Here is a 21,054-nt window from a genome sequence, read left to right as displayed (position 1 = left end):
TCATGGAAACCTAAAAACTTAACAACTTCCGTGTGTGACAGTTTGAGAAAGAAGATCTTATTATCAGTACTATTTAGATTTTTATGTAAAACCTATAATAGAAATAAACTACTAATTTTTACATGCACAATTCCCGGCGATTTTACCACAATATCATTTAATAAAACACGTAAACAATAAACATTTTTACCTAGCCTGAAAGCAAACCTTTCATAACATTATATTGCAACAATATAAATGAATTAAGTAACATTTTAAACATTTATTTTGAATTATTTGTGATTTGTATAAATCTGCATTATGCTGTAAATGAAATATTGACTTTAATCATTAATAAAAAGAATAAAAAATCATCTTTTTTACATATTTGGTGCGTCCATTTAAAAATAATGATACCATAATTTATAGCAATTTACTACGTTTCCTTACGTAAATATTTTTAAAATGTTTTTATTTCTATAAAAATAATGTGATTTTATTATTCGTAATTAGATAATAACTACACATTCAAGTAATATTTCTCATCGTTATTCAAAATATATTACAGCACAGAATTGACGGCGTAGAGACTCTTTAAAACAACACTTGTTTTACATTCTAGTTATTCTATAATTCTAACAATTTTAGAAATAGGTTACAATGAAAATGATCCCTGATAAAAGGACGTCACCAAACTCCACAAACAAATTCATAATTATAACATTATGTAATTCATTTTTAATAAGTATCACGAAAGTATTAAATTAACAACAATAATTACCTCATAATATTACCAGTCAAATAATAATTGTAAATATTTAATTTCATGACATAATCAAATCAAAACAAATTGAATTATTTTACTGTTTTTTGTGGCTCTGTGATGCAGAGCAAATCAACATTATTACAGACGAATAAATCTAGCATTGGATAAAGCTTATTATATCAATGATATTATAGGTTATGATAATTCCCACCCATGTCCAACAAGTTCTTGATATAAGTATTAACTCTAATGAAATCTATTTTCAGTAATTAGTAAATTATTATCATTTGCACGGCTATCGCCATCTTACAGCTAAGCTACCGTTTTTATTGTCCAGTTGAGTTCAACGACTATTTAGAGGACAGCAGTTACCAAACATGGAATCGCAATATTTCTACTAAAGACCTTTAGAAGCACTGTCTCTCCTATTCATAGTGAAATATTTCAAAATCTAAAACTTCATTTCATCATTTGGTTATATCGAGCATTCAGAATGTTACTTGTTGCTGGTTTCATTAAAAAATATTAATATTAAAGTGTTTTCTTACGACTAAAAGGTTTCTACTGGCTTGAAATTTAAGTTTAACAGACCTTAGTTATTCAGGTGTGGAACTTGGTGTGTCAATAGCCAATTATTTCGTATTTTTTCTGCCAAAGTGATTTATTTAGTATTTATTTTAAACATGTCTTACCATAGACATACATACAATATTGTACCTACTGATATTGTAGGTAGAGAACTTTCACTAAGTCTTGATTTTCAATCTGCTTTTTTAAACTGTAGAAATTTAAACGATATTCTTTGTTCTGTTACTGTCCTCTATTATTTAGTCTCTAACACTAAACATTTCGCCTATATTTTCCTTATTTGATACGTTATTATACTTTTACAATTAATTTCAATAAACCTATCGGCACTCGAAAGCTACTTAATTATTATCGATTTTATCACCGATTTCATCGAGTTACTTATTATGTATTTCCGATTAAATGCTTTGGAAACTAAGAGCCTAACTATTTATAAATACCCCCACCCGATGACAGGGCTTTAAGGCAAATGTTTTATTTATTTGAAAAAGTATGTATAAATAAAACAAATTCGTGTTTTTACACGTTTGCCTGCGTATTTTCTGAAAAAAGCACATCATAGTGGGTCCATGCTGGCTCAAACTGGACCAATTGTATTTCAATTAGTACTACTTATTAAGTGTCATTTTGCGTTTATTTGAATTATTATAATCAAAAGAGAATCATGTTTATTGTCACATTTAATTTTATTGTCATTTACGTAAATGAATTTTACGATGTGCAATTTTTTAACGAGTGAAGTGGTCGAATTCAGTATCTAATTATTGTCTTTACATAAGTTATTAGTTTTTTTTATAATTTTGAAAACATTCGCAAGTTATGAGTGCATATTAACGAGTGAATTTCGTATATTTATTTGGTCTCATATTCTCCGTTATTGTCGTTGTTGGTTGAGAATCTTAAATCTCTTCACCTAATTTTCATATTAGCCTCAATAAAAGCAAAAAGATCTAGCACTTTCATAATTATTGTCGTTTTTAATTTATTATACTGGTCGAATTACCTCAAAATCTCAATCGAATTATTATTACTCGTGCTTTACTACCTTGTGCATTGTGCCTTATAACCCATATGAGTGTCAAAGTGTGGTGCAGTAATTACCTATATTATTTACAACAATCTACAAAAAACTATTGCTACTAAATTTTTAACTGGGTAAAATTAATAAGGTGCAAGTGGGAGAGTGCAAAGGGTAAATAAGCGTACTAGTGTCCATGCAATATTTAATAAATATATTTAAATATGCATCTACAAGTAACGAGATATTTATAAGTAGGTAGGTACATATCTACTCATGCATAATAGATTACATTTATTTACATAACAATATGAGTATCACATACTTTTGCGGCTTATATTAGGTACCTTAGTCAAACTAGTAAATCATATTCATACCGGCCTGCAAAAGAAAGTATCACACTTGGTTGAAAAATTAAGTTACTCTTTTATACTTCTTAATACATAAAATTTAGTAAATCAATGTACCTTAGTCAAACGTCTTATAGAAATCATAACAATGTTCAGTTTGAGCAAATAATGCTACCTAAACTCATTTTTAATTTATCTGTAGTAAGTAATTTGCAAATTATTTGGTAAAATATCAGAATCAATTTTTTTTAAAGTATTTTTTACAATTCAAATACATATTTTGTAGGTATATTTACTAATGTATCTTAAATATTCCTTTAATACAAGCATATACAACGCATCTACTCGTACATTACACAATAGATAGGGAAATGTATGTAGTTTAATAGTAAATTAAAGTTGTATTGATTGTTAGTATTTCATCGTGAATTTTAAATTTTAACTATGAATAAAATAACAACACAATAACAATAAATTGAACCTATATAATGATAACATTACTTCCCTCCACAGTTAACATTTTCGTTCTACACCTATTATAGGTAGATATTAAGTACATTTATATTTTCCAAATGGGTACAATACTAAATTTTGAACAATTACTTAAATATTTATAAACAGTTTACAACAATTTTATGAAACTTAGCTACGAGTAATGAAAATGTTCAGTTGTGCAAATTCTAATCAAACATACTCAACTAACTATTCATTGTTTAGCACGCGTTTTGAAACCTTTAAATAGTTGATTTGCTTCTTTGTGAACATCGGAAAATAATATTTATAACTATAATATATTCTGATAGACAGTCGTGGTATGCACTTTTTTGTACTGAACTCTGAGATTATATCCAAGAAATAGACGCTATACAACGTAGTAACTGACTGACACTTAAAGCGTTGATATTTGATATGCAAATATAACTTATTTACAACTGTACAAAGATTATGCGTAAATAAATATTTAAAAATATGAGATTCAATTTAAATAACAAGTCTAATAGTAAATGACTATCATCTTTGAGCAATAATAACGAAATTCAATAGCTGATATTAAAATAATTTGGAAACAGGTACACATAGTCATATGTAGATACAGGTACACTATGTCGCAGGCGACGGATGCTAGAAACAACATGATATTTCGTACAAGCTATTGAATCAAAACAGTAATAAATGTATTTTTTTCTACCTATCTATAAAAATATAAGGAAATCCATACCGGACCAGGATTACTTAAGAAATACCTGAAACAAAGTTAGATCCAAATTATTATTGTCGGACTGGCATTGAAAGAAAGGAATGGGGCAGTCTTAAAGAATCATACGTTTTTTTGCTCTTTCATTTCTCACTTTACTTACAGGTGCGTAGCTAACACGGACCCGGCTGTCACCAGAAAGCTTGTGAGCTCATGTTATAATGTAGAGAGCACTTATGTCGGTAAGTGCCATCAGACTGTAAGGGTTTAGCCTCATGGAGCCCATGGCTTATAATTTAGATTTTTTATCTACGAGTACTAAGCAACTCACCTTAGTCTCTTTAGCGCCAATGTTTACTGTTAATGGTGCAGAGTCCAGTAAGACTGGGAAGTCAATAAGACCACGTCTACTTTAAATCAAGTGGCAGTGGGCGGAGCACTTACTCATAGCTCGCAGAGCTAATGGCCGCTGTCGCAGAAAAGTTCTCGAATAGCGACCACGGGCCGGAAGATGTAGTGTGGGCAGGCCCCTCTAAGTAGACCGACGATCTGGTGAGGGTCGCAGGAAGTCTATGCGGGCGGCCGGACGTTGTGGAAATCCTTGGGGGAGGCCTTTGTCCAGCAGTGGACGTCATTTGGCTGAAACGAACGAACTTACCTTAAAGGTCTAGTAAGTGCCATCGGTGCTGTCCTGGTAGAGATGCGCTGACGGCTGTACGGGCTTGGCCTGGTACTAATAACCTACTTGGGGGTGTGCATAATACATATAAAAAAATACTTAGCTTTGACCTTACTCATGTTAAAGTCTGATCACTGGTCTAGTTCTATATGACTCACCTTAAAGGTCTAGTAAGTGCCATCGGTGCGGTCCTCGTAGAGATGCGCGGGCGGCTGCACAGGCTCGGCCTGGTAACAATGGCCTACTTCGGGGTGTGCATACATACACAATACAAAAATGCTTAGCTTTGGAGTTTACTCACCTTATCACTAGTTTAGTTCTATATTATACACTATACAAGAATGCATGATAAATTCAGTGAACTGCTCCTGAATCGAATGTACCTACTACTGCTATTTCTATTTATTTATATTAACCGGCAGACAGTGGTGACTGAGTTTGTTGATGCGCTTTTTCTCAGCCCTTGCCAAATGTTGGTCTCGAAGCGCTGGTAGGGTAAAAAGATTATGAGACATGTAGAGGCTCCTTAAGAGCAAAATGACGATTTGTAAGAACTATTTATTAGTCTAAACAAATAAAGAAATTTTGACTTTATCACTCACCTTAAAGGTCTAGTAAGTGCCATCGGTGGGGTCCTGGTATTGCAGCGCGGGCGGCTGCACAGGCTCGGCCTGGTAGATGGCGCCGGACACGAAGGGGTTGTTGGGCACGTGCTTCTCGGGCGCGGGGGGGCGCGGCGGAGGGATGGCGCCGTACCCTGCGTTCTCAGTGCCCTTGAGTGGGGCTGATGGCTGCTCCGACTGAAGTAATAAGTCATAGTAATGTACAAAATATAGGAAGAGCTAAACTAATGTAAACGCAGGCCTGGAATGGCGGTGTTGAATTTTATCAAAAAGATGTAAATCTGGTAATTAAGCTCAACTGAGCTTATTTGCTTTAAGTATTACGAGTGTATATCTTTTGTCTTAAATACTAAATTCTGCGTATTTTTTTTAAAGCGGATCAGAAATCCTATGATGGACCATGGCAATGATCTACTAAAAAACTTCCCTGAAGTATGTGTCTTAAAAATTGCAATTTCACAATATTTTCGCATAAAAAGCAAAGTTCTCATTAAAAATGGAGTAAAATAAGCCATAAACCATCCTTTCCATCGCGCAACACAAGTTTAGCACAAAAGAACACCCACAGAGATATGGCTATAGATTATTCAGACATATCAGATGATACATACAAAGGTCGTCTCATGGTCCAGCGACTTGACAGGCGTCTCGTACGGCTGGGTGGGTTCCGCCCACGGCTGCAGCTCGCCCGAAGCGAATATGCCGTATATTGTGATGCCGATGAAATGTACCGTGGCGCCCATGAGGAATACGTCGCGCCACTCCGTTATAGCTTTCGCGTAGATTTTCTAAAAATGTTTTGTAGATACAATATTACGGAATATTTGAGAGAAATCAACTAAAATGAATAAATAACTAAGTAATAAAGTCACAGATTGTTATAAATTTTGTTCTCAAGTATAAATAAATAATTTCTTTTATCAATATCCATTCAATAGATTTTGCGTCTAAAAGTAACAAACATCAATATAGACATAGTACATCCACAGACGCTTTTGCGTTTATAATATTAGTAAGATAGTATGTACTACCTATGTCGTTAGCAAATGGGTAGACGAAAGAGAGAGGCTGTCAATAGTGATTTTGTATTGTGCTTCTAACGGACTATTTTTAGAAAATAGGTAATGATACGAGCTTTGTTTCCACTGTGCTCAATATTCTTGCATGATATGATTCGAACAATATACCTTTTTTAAGGGTTACAAACTCGAGTCGACTCGTCAGCCTGTTGTAAGTTTCATACATTCGTCATAAAATAGAATAGGTAAGCGAAATTTTTCATCTCTGTGACAAATCTATACTTATAATAAATCTGTAGAGAGGTCAATTCTGTACATGAAATATATTTTCAAAATAACTATCAGGGGGTGATTAGTGATCGATACTGATGCCAAAAATGCAATCAGTAAAATTTTTGTCTGTCTGTCTGTCCGTCTGTCTGTCTGTCTGTCTGTCTGTCTGTATGTTCCATATAGAAACAAAAACTACTTGACGGATTTTAACGAAACTTGGTACAATTATTCTTCATACTCCTGAGCAGGTTATAGTATACTTAGGAATTCCCACGGAAACGGGAATTAGCGGGAAAATCCTTTTGTATGAAAAATCTAAACCGCTTAAGATAGATGAAGGGGGTAAAACGGGATCCACGCGTACGAAGTCGCGGGCGGCCGCTAGTAGACAATAATCCTCCCATAAACTCAGGTTTTCTCTCCTCCTAGTTTAGAAAATCATATATGCTTAAACCTCGTCCTGTCCTCATCATTTGAAAGTATATCTGAAAACAATCATATTTCTACGACTGCTCATTCAAAATTGCCTAAGCAGCTTTAGCCGGTAGATGTAGTTCTTCCGAACCCCTTTAAAGCAAAGGCACCCGTGCGCAATGTCCCGACTGCGGCGATAATATAGTGCTCAGNGTGCTCACCGATAGTAGCCGCCTCGCCGCGCACCCACGCTCATTCGGTATTCCACCCGCGTTCCTACAGCGCGATTTCTTTTTTAAATTAGCCACGGCCGAGTGTCCTTTTTGTTTCGCGAGGAAAGCGATACCTTGTTTAGGGGAGAACGTTTGTCAATAACGATGGAGAAACGAGAAACTCTGTTATTGTAATTCTATTGTGAGAATAAAAGTAATAACTGTTATGGTGACGTCGCGTTATACATTTATTCATAGCTTCGAATTTTACTTGGAAGCGACACAATTTGTTACATTAATGTATTTTGGTTTAGGGGTGGAGGCAACCATGAAATGGTCAACTCCTTACTTATTGAATACGCTAAGTGACGTTTGCTCTGAATACGTAATAAATTAGGTTAGACCAAACGATAGGTACTCTATCCAAGTAGAGATATCAAGAAATTAAGCAGTTTGCATCAAGCATAGGTATTGGTATGGTTACAAGAACAAATAGTGTAGGATTTATTATGTAAATACAGTGTGAGTCACGTTAAAGTGTACATATGAAAATAGATGAAACTAGACCTATTTTTATCGACAAAAAAGAGGTAAAAAATTTTTTGAGATTTTTTTTATTTTTTTATAGAATTTTTTTTCTGCCAATTACTTATTGTAAAGAAAACGTAATAACTTTTAAACTAAGCGGTATATTCTGATAAAATAAAAACAGTAACAATGCTAAATAACAGGCAATACTAAAAAAATACATAAAATACACAAAAAAGGCCAACAAATAATAAAAAATGAAACGATCATAGCAAATGTTGTGATAGGGATAGAGACATGCGATTTTTGGTTTTACAAAGATAATACGATAGAAAATAATACAAAGTAATAAAAACCACCTGTTATAGGGGCATTTTTTGGAGAAATTTATCAAATAACCAAAAAAACACGAATTTTAAAGCAGATTTTTTTCAAAAAGTATCATTTTTTATAATTTTTGGCCTTTTTTGTGTATTTTATGTATTTTTTTAGTATTGCCTGTTATTTAGCATTGTTACTGTTTTTAGTTTATCAGGATATACCACTTAGTTTAAAAGTTATTACGTTTTCTAAAAATTCTATAAAAAAATAAAAAAAAATCTCAAAAATTTTTTGACCGCTTTTTTCTCGATAAAAATAGGTCTAGTTTCATCTATTTTCATATGTACACTTTAACGTGACTCACACTGTATAAGGAGCTTGACTCAAGCATTACGCAAATATTATACTCGTAGATAGCACTCAAGCAGGCATGACTCAAGTAAAAATATACATACTTAGTACAAGTATAATAGCTTGCCTGTTTTAACTTCTACTAGATTTACAGATCTACCTATATTCAACTTTCATACCCATTTCATTCATAGCATTAATTTCTAAATAGTCGATTATTAAAATTGAGTATGCCAAGTAATACCAACCCTGTCTTGAGTTATGTAGTCAATCACGATGGGTACCAGGAACCCGGCGATGGTGCCGATGCCATTCGACAGCCCCATGAGGATGGACGCGTACCGAGGAGCGATGTCCAGGTGGTTCACGTTGTACCCTGATATCGCGAAGCCACTGAACGCCACACCCAGAGTCAGCTCTATTGTGGCTACGTACTAAAATAGACAACACATTTTTCAAAATCTAAACAAGACAATAGCTTCTGAAGTAAAATCAAAATCATAAATATTTTATTAAGTATATTTTGGCACTTATAAACGTCAAAAACAATTAAAAAATGTAGCCCTTAAGGGACACTTTACATGTCTCCTTATCTTTTGGGCTCTACCATCGAAGAGAAACATATTTGGCAAGTGCTGAGAAGAAACACCAGAACAAACTCAGTCACTACTGAGATAGAGTCATAGCAAACACGATATGAAAAAGTTCAAAATGGATTTACGATTGTCATAAACACAATGACCCAAAATACGGACGTAAATGTATTGGCTTTGTACCCAATGGATTAAATAGACTAACCTTATTATTGGCGTAGGCCACGAGGACGAAGAAGAATGCTTCCATGCCGAAGCCGCCACAGTTGAACAGTTTCCTCACGTTGGTGGTGGTCATAATGTTGTTCTTCCGCAGGTAATCGGCTAGCATACCACCGATAGGCACGAGTGACGTCATGATCAGGTGAGGTATAGCGCCAACGAAGCCAGACTAAAAGAAATGGACGCAAACAGGCGAAATGACCCTATATTTTGGCACTTATAAACGTCAAAAACAATTAAAAAAATGTAGCTCTTAAGCTCCTTATCTTTTGGGCTCTACCAGCGCTTAGAGACAAACATATGGCAAGTGCTGAGAAGAAACGCCGGAACAAACTCAGTCACTACTAAGAGATAGAGTCATAGTAAACACGACATGAACGAGGTCAAAATGAATACACGATTGTCATAAACCGTCATAAACGATTGTCAATGACTCAAAACACGGACGTAAATGTATTGGCTTTCCCAAAAAATAATTCATAGATGTCTACCATTAACGGGATCTTATTTCAACACTGATTAAAGTGAACTACACTCGTGAAGTGTTACTGACGTGTAACAATTCGTTTTATGTATGTGAATTGTGAACGGACAAATAACTGAAATAATAGTATAGATTTATTCAATTTTGGTGTAGGTACCCAATGCACAATGGACTAAATAGACTAACCTTATTATTGGCGTAGGCCACGAGAACGAAGAAGAATGCTTCCATGCCGAAGCCGCCACAGTTGAACAGTTTCCTCACGTTGGTGGTGGTCATGATGTTGTTCTTCCGCAGGTAATCGGCTAGCATACCACCGATAGGCACGAGTGACGTCATGATCAGGTGAGGTATAGCGCCAACGAAGCCAGACTAAAAGTATGTTGATTTTGAGAAANTAAAAGAATAATTGTATCACCTTTTTTACATTATAAACAAGTTACACAAACTATGAAGAAGTAAAAAGATTGGAGACTCAAATAACAATAATTCATTCTCAACTGAAATGTAAGATTTAATCGCAAAATTTAATAATGAATGTAAAAATTTGGTACCTCAGTAATCTCCATTTTAAACCTGCTGCTGAAATATGCAGACTGGAATATGACTAACAAACAGAAGTTCCATGTTCTGCAGAAGTTGGCCACGATGATAGCGTAAACCTACAATGGAAAAACAACTGTCTTACAAATTGAATGAGAAACATGTGAAAGATGAAACAAGTCATTATAGTTATCAACATTAACGGTTACTATAATTTAGATCGGTATTTTTTTATGAAATGTGATAGACTTTTAACGTTTTTTACGGTCAAAGTTAAAGTGGTGCTACTCATCCTTAGTTTGGGGGTATCTTAATTGTAATCTATCTATATCTATCTATAATAAAATAAAGTCGTGTTAGTTACACCACGTTATAATTCAAGAACGGCTGAACCGATTTAGCTGAAAATTGTCAGGGAGGTAGTTTAGAGCCAGGAGAAGGACATAGGATACTTTTTATCCCGTTCGAAATTAAAAAAAAAGTCTGCTTATTTATTGCCATTAAGGCGGAACAAAGTTCGCCGGGTCAGCTAGTATCTAATAATGTTTTCATTTTATTAATGAAGTTCATAGTTACCGGAGGTGAGGTCGCGAATTCCTTCCAAGGTGTAGCCCAAAAGCCAGGCATGGCGGCCTGGGAAGCCGTTCCCAACGACTCCTCAATGTAGGTCAGCTCCTTGCCAGCGATGTGTGGGTGCTTGCTCGGCTTCTCGAATACCAGCCAGAGCCACATCGTGTACCTTTGAGGCAGAATAAGTACATTTTATTAGGTACTAGTGGCCGCCGTGACTTCGTACGCGTGGACCCCGTTTTACCCCCTTAGGGGTTGAATTTTGCTCGGAAATTATTCGAACTTTTCTCGCCGTAAAAACCATCCTTGGAATTCAACAAACATTAAAAAAAGAATTGGTAATATTGGTCCGGGCGTTGTTGAGTTATGCGCTTACCAACACATTTTGCGATTCATTTTTAGATTTCGATTTTTTATATTATAGAGAACTGCAACATTGCTATTATGAAATTAAGTAGGAAGCTTTTGCTCTACATCGACGATAATATTACAATGTGTGCCAAGGAATTGCATACGATTTTATATTGCTATTTGCTTCCTTTAGGACTGCACTCAAAGAAATCAACTCCATTTTAAATTGCGTTCTATAACTATAGTCATTCATACTTGACTGTCGTAAAGTCACTGTGAACTTACAATCATTCATTATAACTTATACCTAATAATATTTCTTTATCTAGTGAAATTAAAACTAGACCAAGCATCTTACTGTTTATTTATTAATTTCAGATGGCAAGTAATCAATTGATTCTCAAGTGTATCGTCAGTACTTTTTTCCTGGCGGGATCCGGCAAGTCACTGATCCACCTTTTAAAAAAAATATCCGTCTCGTGGGCCACCCTGTGTTAACGTAGACTGAAGACTCGTTCCCTTTACTGTATTTCACATCTGCTAACACTTACCAAATGACCCCGAAAACGCCATAGAAATAGAACGGCGCCTCCCACGAGATGTAGTCGGTAAGCAGCCCTGACAGCGGCATGCCCACCACGATCCCGGCGTAGGTGCCACAGAAGGCCAGCGTGGCCAACCGCGAGCGCTCCAGAGGCGGCGCCCAATTCCGCCAGATGCCGTGGCAGGAGGGGTACGTTACACCCTGTATATGGAATGGTGTTAGGTTCCGATGTCTAGTTCGACAACTGAAGACTATTGATTTAATTGATAAGTTAAAATGTAATTAAAACAAAAATAATACATGACATTTTACCATCATATAATTATCTCTCCCCTATATCGAATCGGTTTAATACTTTAACCTATTCCGAATAACTTTATTGCATAGAATGTTCAGGAAAAATCTAAGTTATTCAATCTTTTGTGCTCATCATACAATGTCTATTCTCATGAGACGACCTTTATAAAAAGATGATACATCTCAGTATATGATCGTATCAGCGTTTCCCGGTATTAGATTTAATAGGATAGCGCTGGCATTGAAAAATCAACTAAGCCGGGATGTACTGAGCGGAGCAAATACGTAGCCATGGCGACGGAGGGCCCGATAATCCTAAAGAGGCTTTGTACTTTGGAAATGATGCCGACTGTACTCGAGTGCGATTCGAGATGGATACGAATCGATGTGCTATCTAATTGAAAACCGACCCTCCGAAACGATAATGCTGATAAAAGAAATATTAGGATTTCAATTAAAACATCTGCCGGCTATGACTGATTGGATTGTTATCCTATGTCTTTACAGGGTTATGTTCGATATTGTGATTATGTCGTCGAGTCCTTAAGTTAGATAATAGGTAATCTAAGATGTTAAAGTATGAAATTGCCTTTTTCCATATATAGTTACCTACATTTCTGCGATTTTTTAAGGAAACACAAAGCATAAGTAGTGTTAAAGGAATTAAATACTAAATCGGCCATTTCATACTTTAACCTCTATTACTTTATTGCATCGATGTCACTATTCTCTGACTTAACGGACTGTTTATTTTGTGGGAGAATTAAGTATGATTATAGTACCCTTTCTTTACTTTGGTAAGATGTACCCATGCTTTAAACATTTTATTTCACCGCAAATTTTCCCTATATTCCGCCTCAACTTTCATGTTATTATTCAATCATATCGTATTAAATTAGCATCGCCCTACACCATTGCGCTTTGTTAAAGATACAGCGTATTATGCAGAATTTAGTTTGTCTATTGTACCAAAGGAAGGGGAGTGGAATCCAAACGTGACGAACGTATTTGATACAGTTCGGCTTCAAAATTTTAAGCGTCAGTAATAAGCTTGATCATGCTCCGGCACGGACTGAATGCCAAATGTCGGAAATTTTAAACGTATGGCGTTATACTCGTTACATGCTCATCGGGGAGTTGCTACCCCATGGTTTTTGAAGTTATGTTGATAATCAGCACACATTCCAATAACGTTTGTAGACACTTTCTGTTTTCGTGAATATGTCACTAATTTTATAATGAAAACGATTCTCACAATAGGGTTATATTTTTTATACAATCTATGTAAATCAGCTAAAACAAAAATAAGTTAAACATTAACAAAATTGTACTTACTTCAACAAACCCTTGAGCTACTTTGAGAATCACAACAGCAGCAGGTCCCACAGACATGGCTCCGGGTATCGCCATATTCAACAAAGCTGATATGGCAATGGCCGCTCCGAAGATCCTGTTAGCCGGGTACATCGAGGCCAGGAAGCCTCCTGGCACTTGGGTGATCAGGTAGCCGAAAAAGTACGATGAGTCGATCGAGGACTCCACCTCCACCGTCCAGTTGAATGGCGTATTCTGCTCAAGAAGGATATTATTATAAGAACGGCGTTATTAATAATGGCGTTATTATTAACGCCGTTCGTTGTCTGAAATAAAGAATTGAGTATTGAGTATTGAGTATTGAAATAAACTCTTTGCATCACAAAGTTGCTGGCATTCACTCCACATTCTTTTGGGACAACAAAAAGGATTCTTGAAACTTACTGTGGAAACGATTGTCCGAGTGTTGGGAGTTCGTTCTAGTTTGATCTTTTGTCCGTATTTTTAATTGTTCTCCGTAGAATTTATCTATTTTATATTTCAACGGCCTTTATGTAAGTATTTAATGAATAGCTAGTGCACATACTTAATATTCGTTTAATTGATGCCTCCCTTTATTAAAATGACCCAAATGTATGTGGTGTGAGACGACACAAAATCGTGATGCAATCACTATGCTTTCTAGTTATACTCGTAGTTAGGTCATAGCAGACTTGATTCAATTTGAATATTTGATAAGGAAGAATATACTTATACTAAGATTTTATAACAAATAGTACCTGAGCATAATAATATGTTTGGGTGATGTGATGAAATATGTAAGCTTTCTTTTCGCATAGTCAGGTAAGAGGGTGAAGGTGTTTTTTTTTATAAGGAGCACTTACGTTGATCTCCGACATCTTGAGCTTGGCCATGCTCATGTTGCAGCGCATGCCGAACATGATGCTGAAGCCGAAGCAGGCCAGCAGCGCCACCGTGTACCGCGCCGACAGGCATGGGCACTCGGCGCGGATATACTTGTCTGCGATCCACACATTTACTTATAACCCCTATTTATTTATAAACAGACTAAAAGTCTACAGGGTGACTTTGAAATCGTTAGCATCCTTTTAAAATAAGACTCTACTCATGATACATAGTACATTCCCCAAATATGAGACTTCACTATACGCCGAATACAAACATTACCTATGGGTCGTGGTGGTGGCCTGTCAGGAGACGGTGGCGTCTCCAAGTCCTCGCCATCGTACATTTGATAACCCTTCTGCCCCACATGGAAGGTTTCATATTGTGAGTTCCTGCAACAAAGAAAACGATTGTCAGTAAACGAAATATTACCCAAGACTAGTTTGTTAAACTAGAAAGACTCTAGATTTCTAGTTCTTTAGCGTTCGTTCTAGCCACCTAACTTTAACGATAACCGGTGCTTTTTGTATGGAGTTTGACAGATTTTTGACGTTTGTTACAGTTAAATTAAGATGGTTCAACACAGCGTAAGCATTTCATTTAGGTACCTACTTAATTGTTTTTTATTCCATGATGTACCTACCTAATAAATAAAATGATCAAGATCATACGATATTTCTTGCCAATGAATATTATTTAAAATCCATCAAAAGCTGTTCAAAGGCTTAGTTACTCTGAACTGTTTTATATTATTCGACTGATATTTAACTTACAAGACGCGCGTAACTATCAGATGATTTAGGGTTAATCTACCTTGCAAAACAAATTCATATCTCCAGCATTTTCCGAACAGGTTAATTAAAACGGGAGTGGAAGCGATGCACATCTGCTCCCGAATAGGATTAAAAAACATAACAAGTACTTTATCGACACGAGAGATGGGAAGGGCAGGTAGTAAACATGAGATTCGAGATGCGATTAGTTTATATGCATCAAACGAGGAGACATAGGGCATGATTATATTTTTGTACTCTATCAGAAATATGTTTCGTTAATTTCGTTAAAATAAGTATAAAAACACAACGAAATTTTTGAAACCGTAGGTAGGCACTTGTCAATAGTACCTAATATTTGTTTTAATGAATGCAAAACAAAAACCTATTCAAAAAATATGTGATGTTCTCTTCTGTGTCCGCGAACATTGAACTGTCAATGGAATTCCCTCGAAACATCCTCACTGAGCCAACACTATCGCATGTATTCTACAAAAATAGCTCGCTACATCATGGGGTAACCGATTTCAAGCGATGTTCTTTTGTTTTACGTTCGCGTACATTGAAGTGTCAATCGAATGATTCGCTCGAAGCACATCCTCATTGGGCCAACACTATCGCGCGTATCCTGCAAACATCGCTCGCGACATCACATGTAACCGAATTTTAACCGATGTTCTTTTGTTTTACGTTCGCGAACATTGAAGTGTCAATCGAATGATTCGCTCGAAGCACATCCTCATTGGGTCAACACTATCGCGTGTATCCTGCACACATCGCTCGTGACGCGCGTAACCAAAATTTAAGCGATGTTCTTTTGTTTTACGTTCGCGAACATTGAAGTGTCAATCGAATGATTCGCTCGAAGCACATCCTCATTGGGCCAACACTATCGCGCGTATCCTGCAAACATCGCTCGCGACGCGCGTAACCGAATTATCGCGCGCCGCCGAGCAGTAGCGCAGTCAGCCATCACGCCGCCGATTGAGTTATCGCCGGGAGTATGACGCGATCCATTGTTTGGAACTAACAGCTTGGACCTATGCATGTGTTATTGGATAGCTTTTTTTGAAATATGCAACGTTGTACCTAAAAAAGTTAGTCAACCCGCTGCTGTCACTGGAAAAATTCTGTAGATTCGCCTGAGAAAATTTTCGTAGTTCTTAAGGGCGTTTTCTAGCCACATGCATTTGAACTTTGAACCTCCAGTGTATATTTTTATTTAATTTTTTCTAAGGAGATTGTAATAACATAGATATTTTCCTCTTTCACAATAAAGTAAACTCTCAACATCATTGCATTAGCCAAAGAAAAATGTAGAGCTTGACCAAACCAATAATTTATACCTACCAACCAAAACATTAGCGATAACATCGCTACCGGGTAGAAGCATTGGCGTGTAAATTCATTTTTCCGCTGACAAAAGTAATAAATGTGACTATCTGTTCGCTCCCCCATTTAGACGCCATCGGTAATGAATCGTCGCATAAAAGGCATAACCAAGTGGAAGCGACGCTCCCCCCGATGCGCTGACTGGACGAGATATCATGTCAACAGTCGTAGCCGGATAGACGCTAATTTATTCATCATTTGAGGCAAGACACATTATTATATTAATGGGAGAGTACCAGTGTCTGAATTAAACAATGCTTGTTCAATTAAAAATCTGATTTTCATCATTATACAGGGTGGAAACGATAAGTGATCTCACTCGATTATTATTCCTAAATTATACAAGATATCGAAAAACTGGTTACTGATCCTGAAAGTGCTTCACCAGTTCTTTCAAACGGCATCAAATAATAGGTTACAGAATAACTGAATCGATCCAAAAATTCAATGTTTCCAGTTTCCATACATTTAGTACAGCCACTCTATATAGTTTTTAACTATGCAAGATATCGTAAAGCTATTTACTAATCCTAAAAAAGCTTCACGAGCTCTCCACAAAATGGCAACACAAATATAATCTTATATAGTTTAGAAATAATCGAGTGAGATCACTTATCGTATCCACCCTGTATTTCTTTGTGATGAACTTTGTGAGATACTTAAATGTAGTTGCTTCTTAGGGCTTTCCTTTTGCACTAACTTTGAGCTACGAAGGATGTGCTATGTCAAGAAAATGAAACATAGATTCAAACCCTCGCACGTGTTTAGAATTTCCGTAGAACCTAACTGAAAGCCAAATGCTCTTAGAATAAAGCTTATCTATTCTCACAAGATGCTACTATCATAGACTACATATACAAATTCATATGCTTACGTACATTACTAAAGGCTTCACGCCATATGAATATTAAGCAATATAACTGTAGAGCTATACTTATTAAATTATAATATTCTCTGACAGAACAGAATACTTCGATGACTGCGTTAGAATACGTAGAGCAAAATCGTATATTATTTCATTAAGGATTCTCTTCTTGCAAATACAATGATAACACCATTTGAAGTTTTAATTACATAATTGCAGAATCTGAATTAGTAAGTACGTTTGATTTATGCAACATGGAAATGTTAGCAAAATGACTGTAGGTATTGGTTTTAAAATGAATAGATTACGCTATAGGTAAGATAAAAGTATTGTCATTTAAGCTCCCCCGCGTAGGGTTGTCACAGCCCGCTAATGCACCCCACACACGGCCTGTAATTACGCGCGTTATTCAAAACGCCGTAATTGCTGTTTAGGCCGTGACTACGCCCCGATAATGGATACAGTCATTTTGATGTTTAACTTCACAGATTGATAGAGTTACAAAGTTTGTAGTCATGAAATTATGTAGAAATACATTTATTTTTTCTTCTGCAGGAAGAATTGAAATGGGAAACAAAAATATGAGGGTTAAGCCTTGTTAATAAAAAAATCTTGTAAGTTAAGACTTTCTGCCTCAAGATTTTACTATGACGAAAAAAGTCAGAACAGACATGAAACCATATTTTACAATATTTTATGATTATGGATTTAAAGATTGTTTTACTACATTGAAAAGTTACATTATTAGCGAAAGAAAAGTTTTATCTTCAATTTAGCAGTTAGGTGTGACTGCTTTAAATTGAGTTCCCTCCGCAAGGCGGTTTCCTAATAGTTTCAAACTACATTACCAAGTAACGTATTGTTAAGTTCAAAGCTAGTGTCAGTGTGCTTTAACTTCCCTAAACCACTTGGAAAATCGCACGCTCATATTCATATAAAGTTTTCCCGGACTTTAATAGAGGTAATACTTTTTTGCTTTGCTTTGCTTTCAAAACCAATAAATTCACACAGGTTTCTCGACTCCTCGAAGACAGAACTCCTGGATCAGACGTGAAGAGCAGGGGAGCACCAAGGGGGTGTATTGCGTAGATCACAATATGCACTTGAGCATACCCCACTATGAATACCTACAGAGCACAGGGAGGAATGCTGCGACTTCTTAATTAATTAATTAACGCCTCAGGAGACGAGTGGATATTCAATGGTTGTGTTTATAATTGTACCATAAGACAGAGATTTACACGGTACATATTCGTGGTTTTAGGGATGTTAGTAGTTGATAGAGATGATTACTAGAAAGATCCGATATGTATGAATATGACACAGATTAAAGTAAAATAACCTTAAAAAATTAAGCAAATAATCTTAAGAATTAACTGCTTACCACTGAAAATCTTTGGCAATTTGAATTTATAGCAATTAATATGACTTGATTTACATTTCCTCTTATTGGCGTAATAGCAATTTTGAAATGAAATCTCGACCCTACTATCGGTTGAACACTTCTTCTTGTGTTGCCAAAATTTCCTAATGTACAAGTCAGACCTTGCCAAAAACTAGCGGACAATAATAAAAATGACGGTATTTCGAGCCCATCCCTGGGCGGGCGAGTGGGACGGGGCGACTATTACACCCCTGAGCCCACCCCCTCTAATTGATTTACAATTGTCGGTTAAATTTGTTTCCCGACCACCCCACCGATCACGATCGCCGATCGCGAACGCTTAAGTTTATCTATCTAGGTGAATAATAAAAAGCCAAGCGTTACGCGGTCGGTGACTTGAAAGTCATTGTTTGTTTTATTATGAACTTGCCTTCATTTCTACGATTTTGCAAGCTTTGAGATGATCCTTACTAGGCCAGTAAAATTAGATTTTAAATCGGAAATAATTCCTACAAATCGGAAATAATTCCCAGCCGTTCCTTGTGTTCAATTCTACTGGCCTATACGCCCGTATTCACAAACGATGCTTGCCTAAGTGAAGCAGCAAATCGAACGCACAGTGTTGAATAGAGCTTTGTGTTTGGTTCGTGTGTCACCCTGTGCATCCACGCGCACTGTGCGACCTCATAGTAATGTTTGTGAATACGGGCGTTAATCAGTCATTGTGACTAATATTATTTTAAAAGATAATCAAACTTTTTACGAATTACGTCTAATGCTTTTCAGCACAAAATATACTGAAATTCTGTAAGATAACTTTTAATAGACCTACACTCATGAATCATTGAACCAGATTTCAGTACGGACCTCCAAACGTCGAGACTGAAGGAAGGAACGAAGCGGATTGTGAATAAAACATGTAATATATAAAATGTACTGTAACGACCTATTACGTACTAAAGACAGTATTCATAGTCCGTTAGTTCCTAGTTCTAACGTGTTGGTTGAACTCTGTATGAGTTTGATGTGATATAGTACCGAAACAGGTTAGTGATTAATCGAAATCACTACATTTTATAAAACAAAGTCGCTTTCCTGTCTGTCTGTCCCCATGTATGCTTAGATCTTTAAAACTACGTAACGGATTTTATTGCGGTTTTTTTAATAGAGTGATTCAAGAGGAAGGTAACTATAATACATTACTATAACTACAATACATTGTACCTGTGCGAAGCAGGGGTGGGTCGCTAGTTAAGTATAATAAAAAGTAAAACCTTTAATGTTATGGTAAAATAAGAATGAGAAATGTACAAGTACAGTTGGCTTAATAAATCAACGGAACGATCTCGCATTTCGACACTCGCGAGCATAATAGAGTTATGACAAAAATGGTGAGCCGCACCAAGAAATATCACTTGGTGAACCCGAGACGCTTGTTAGCGCTCCCTTTTATTTATGGCCAGATTTATTTTATGGCCTTATGGATCGCGCGAATGCAATGAAGCAGTAATGTACATTGGAACACCACGTTTATCGATTGCATTCTTTTTATTGGATAAAACTGTACATTTCTGTGTACTTTATAAATAAGAAAGAAGTGACTATACTTCGATATTGAATGCAGATGGCATTCAATATCGAACTATAGTCACTTCTTTCAGTACTTCTAGCCAAATAAAATAAGAATGACACATTAATACATAAATAAATAACATACACGTGTTAATTTTAACATACAAATCCTATATTTTATTTTGATTGATAATAAACTTCAAATCTTACTAGATTTGTACTTTACTCTTTGGCTTTATTAAAATATGTCTATTTAAAAGAGTGATTCATTAGTCTGCTCAATTGCATTTAAAAGCATGGAAGATTCAATAACTTTTAATCAACTACTTTGATGGAGTAAAATAAACGTCGCTAATTAAGAAGATACGTCCAAAAACTATTCATCCTCGTTTAAAGTTGTGACTAGTTTCCAGATTCGCAAAAGAAGCAATGAAGCGTGATTTCATGAAAAAGTTTACTGAGAGTTCCACAGTAACTATTTGATTTTCTGTCGTATCGAAGGGAATAGTATTTTCATAAGCTTAATTGCGATTCGCAGTAGAGTAGGTATCCGAAGACTTTTCACAATAACTATGTTTTTTTTTTAATTTAACTAAAATCATTCAAGTGGACAATGAATATTTCACTCAAATACTTAAGAAACAATAAAATTCTCAAAGGTCATGAACAAAAAATCGCAACATTGTACAAAGGTAGCTATCATCTTTCACGCGGGGTCGGCTTCAAATGTCAACACGGCACGAACGTGCTTTCAGTTAGATTCTATCACAAACAATAATTTTATTTTCTCTCACAAATATCATAAAAATGGGAGCAAACAAGTCTGCGCGGTATTTGCCTGGATATTCGGCTAGTATCTTTGCTGTCGCCTAATCTGTCGGCTCGCGCAGAACTCACGTCCGTGACCGATTCTATTGTTTCTTGCTTT

The 21,054-nt window shown here is 35.9% G+C and overlaps 1 protein-coding gene across 1 annotated transcript in view; it reads right to left on the bottom strand.

Moving 5' to 3' along the window:
• Nucleotides 1-3,214: 3,214 nt before the first annotated feature.
• VGlut (Vesicular glutamate transporter) overlaps nt 3,215-21,054 on the bottom strand; it is a 57,189-nt gene continuing 39,349 nt past the window's right edge. Inside the window, exons 4-14 of the mRNA XM_028308348.1 lie at nt 14,423-14,532; nt 14,119-14,255; nt 13,256-13,489; nt 11,631-11,824; nt 10,735-10,897; nt 10,170-10,277; nt 9,802-9,987; nt 8,565-8,750; nt 5,810-5,986; nt 5,178-5,375; nt 3,215-3,945 (exon numbers count right to left, since the gene is read on the bottom strand). Of these exons, the coding sequence (XP_028164149.1) occupies nt 5,187-5,375; nt 5,810-5,986; nt 8,565-8,750; nt 9,802-9,987; nt 10,170-10,277; nt 10,735-10,897; nt 11,631-11,824; nt 13,256-13,489; nt 14,119-14,255; nt 14,423-14,532 (1,684 nt within the window). The 3' untranslated portion in view covers nt 3,215-3,945; nt 5,178-5,186. The remainder of the gene's footprint in view (nt 3,946-5,177; nt 5,376-5,809; nt 5,987-8,564; nt 8,751-9,801; nt 9,988-10,169; nt 10,278-10,734; nt 10,898-11,630; nt 11,825-13,255; nt 13,490-14,118; nt 14,256-14,422; nt 14,533-21,054) is intronic.

The sequence above is a fragment of the Ostrinia furnacalis genome, unplaced genomic scaffold (genome assembly GCF_004193835.3).
Source record: "Ostrinia furnacalis isolate ACB-3 unplaced genomic scaffold, ASM419383v2 OfSCF2414, whole genome shotgun sequence".
In the NCBI taxonomy this organism is placed as follows: domain Eukaryota; kingdom Metazoa; phylum Arthropoda; class Insecta; order Lepidoptera; family Crambidae; genus Ostrinia; species Ostrinia furnacalis.
The sequence above is the reverse complement of the archived record's forward strand: the minus strand, read 5'-3'. Positions and strand labels throughout refer to the sequence as shown.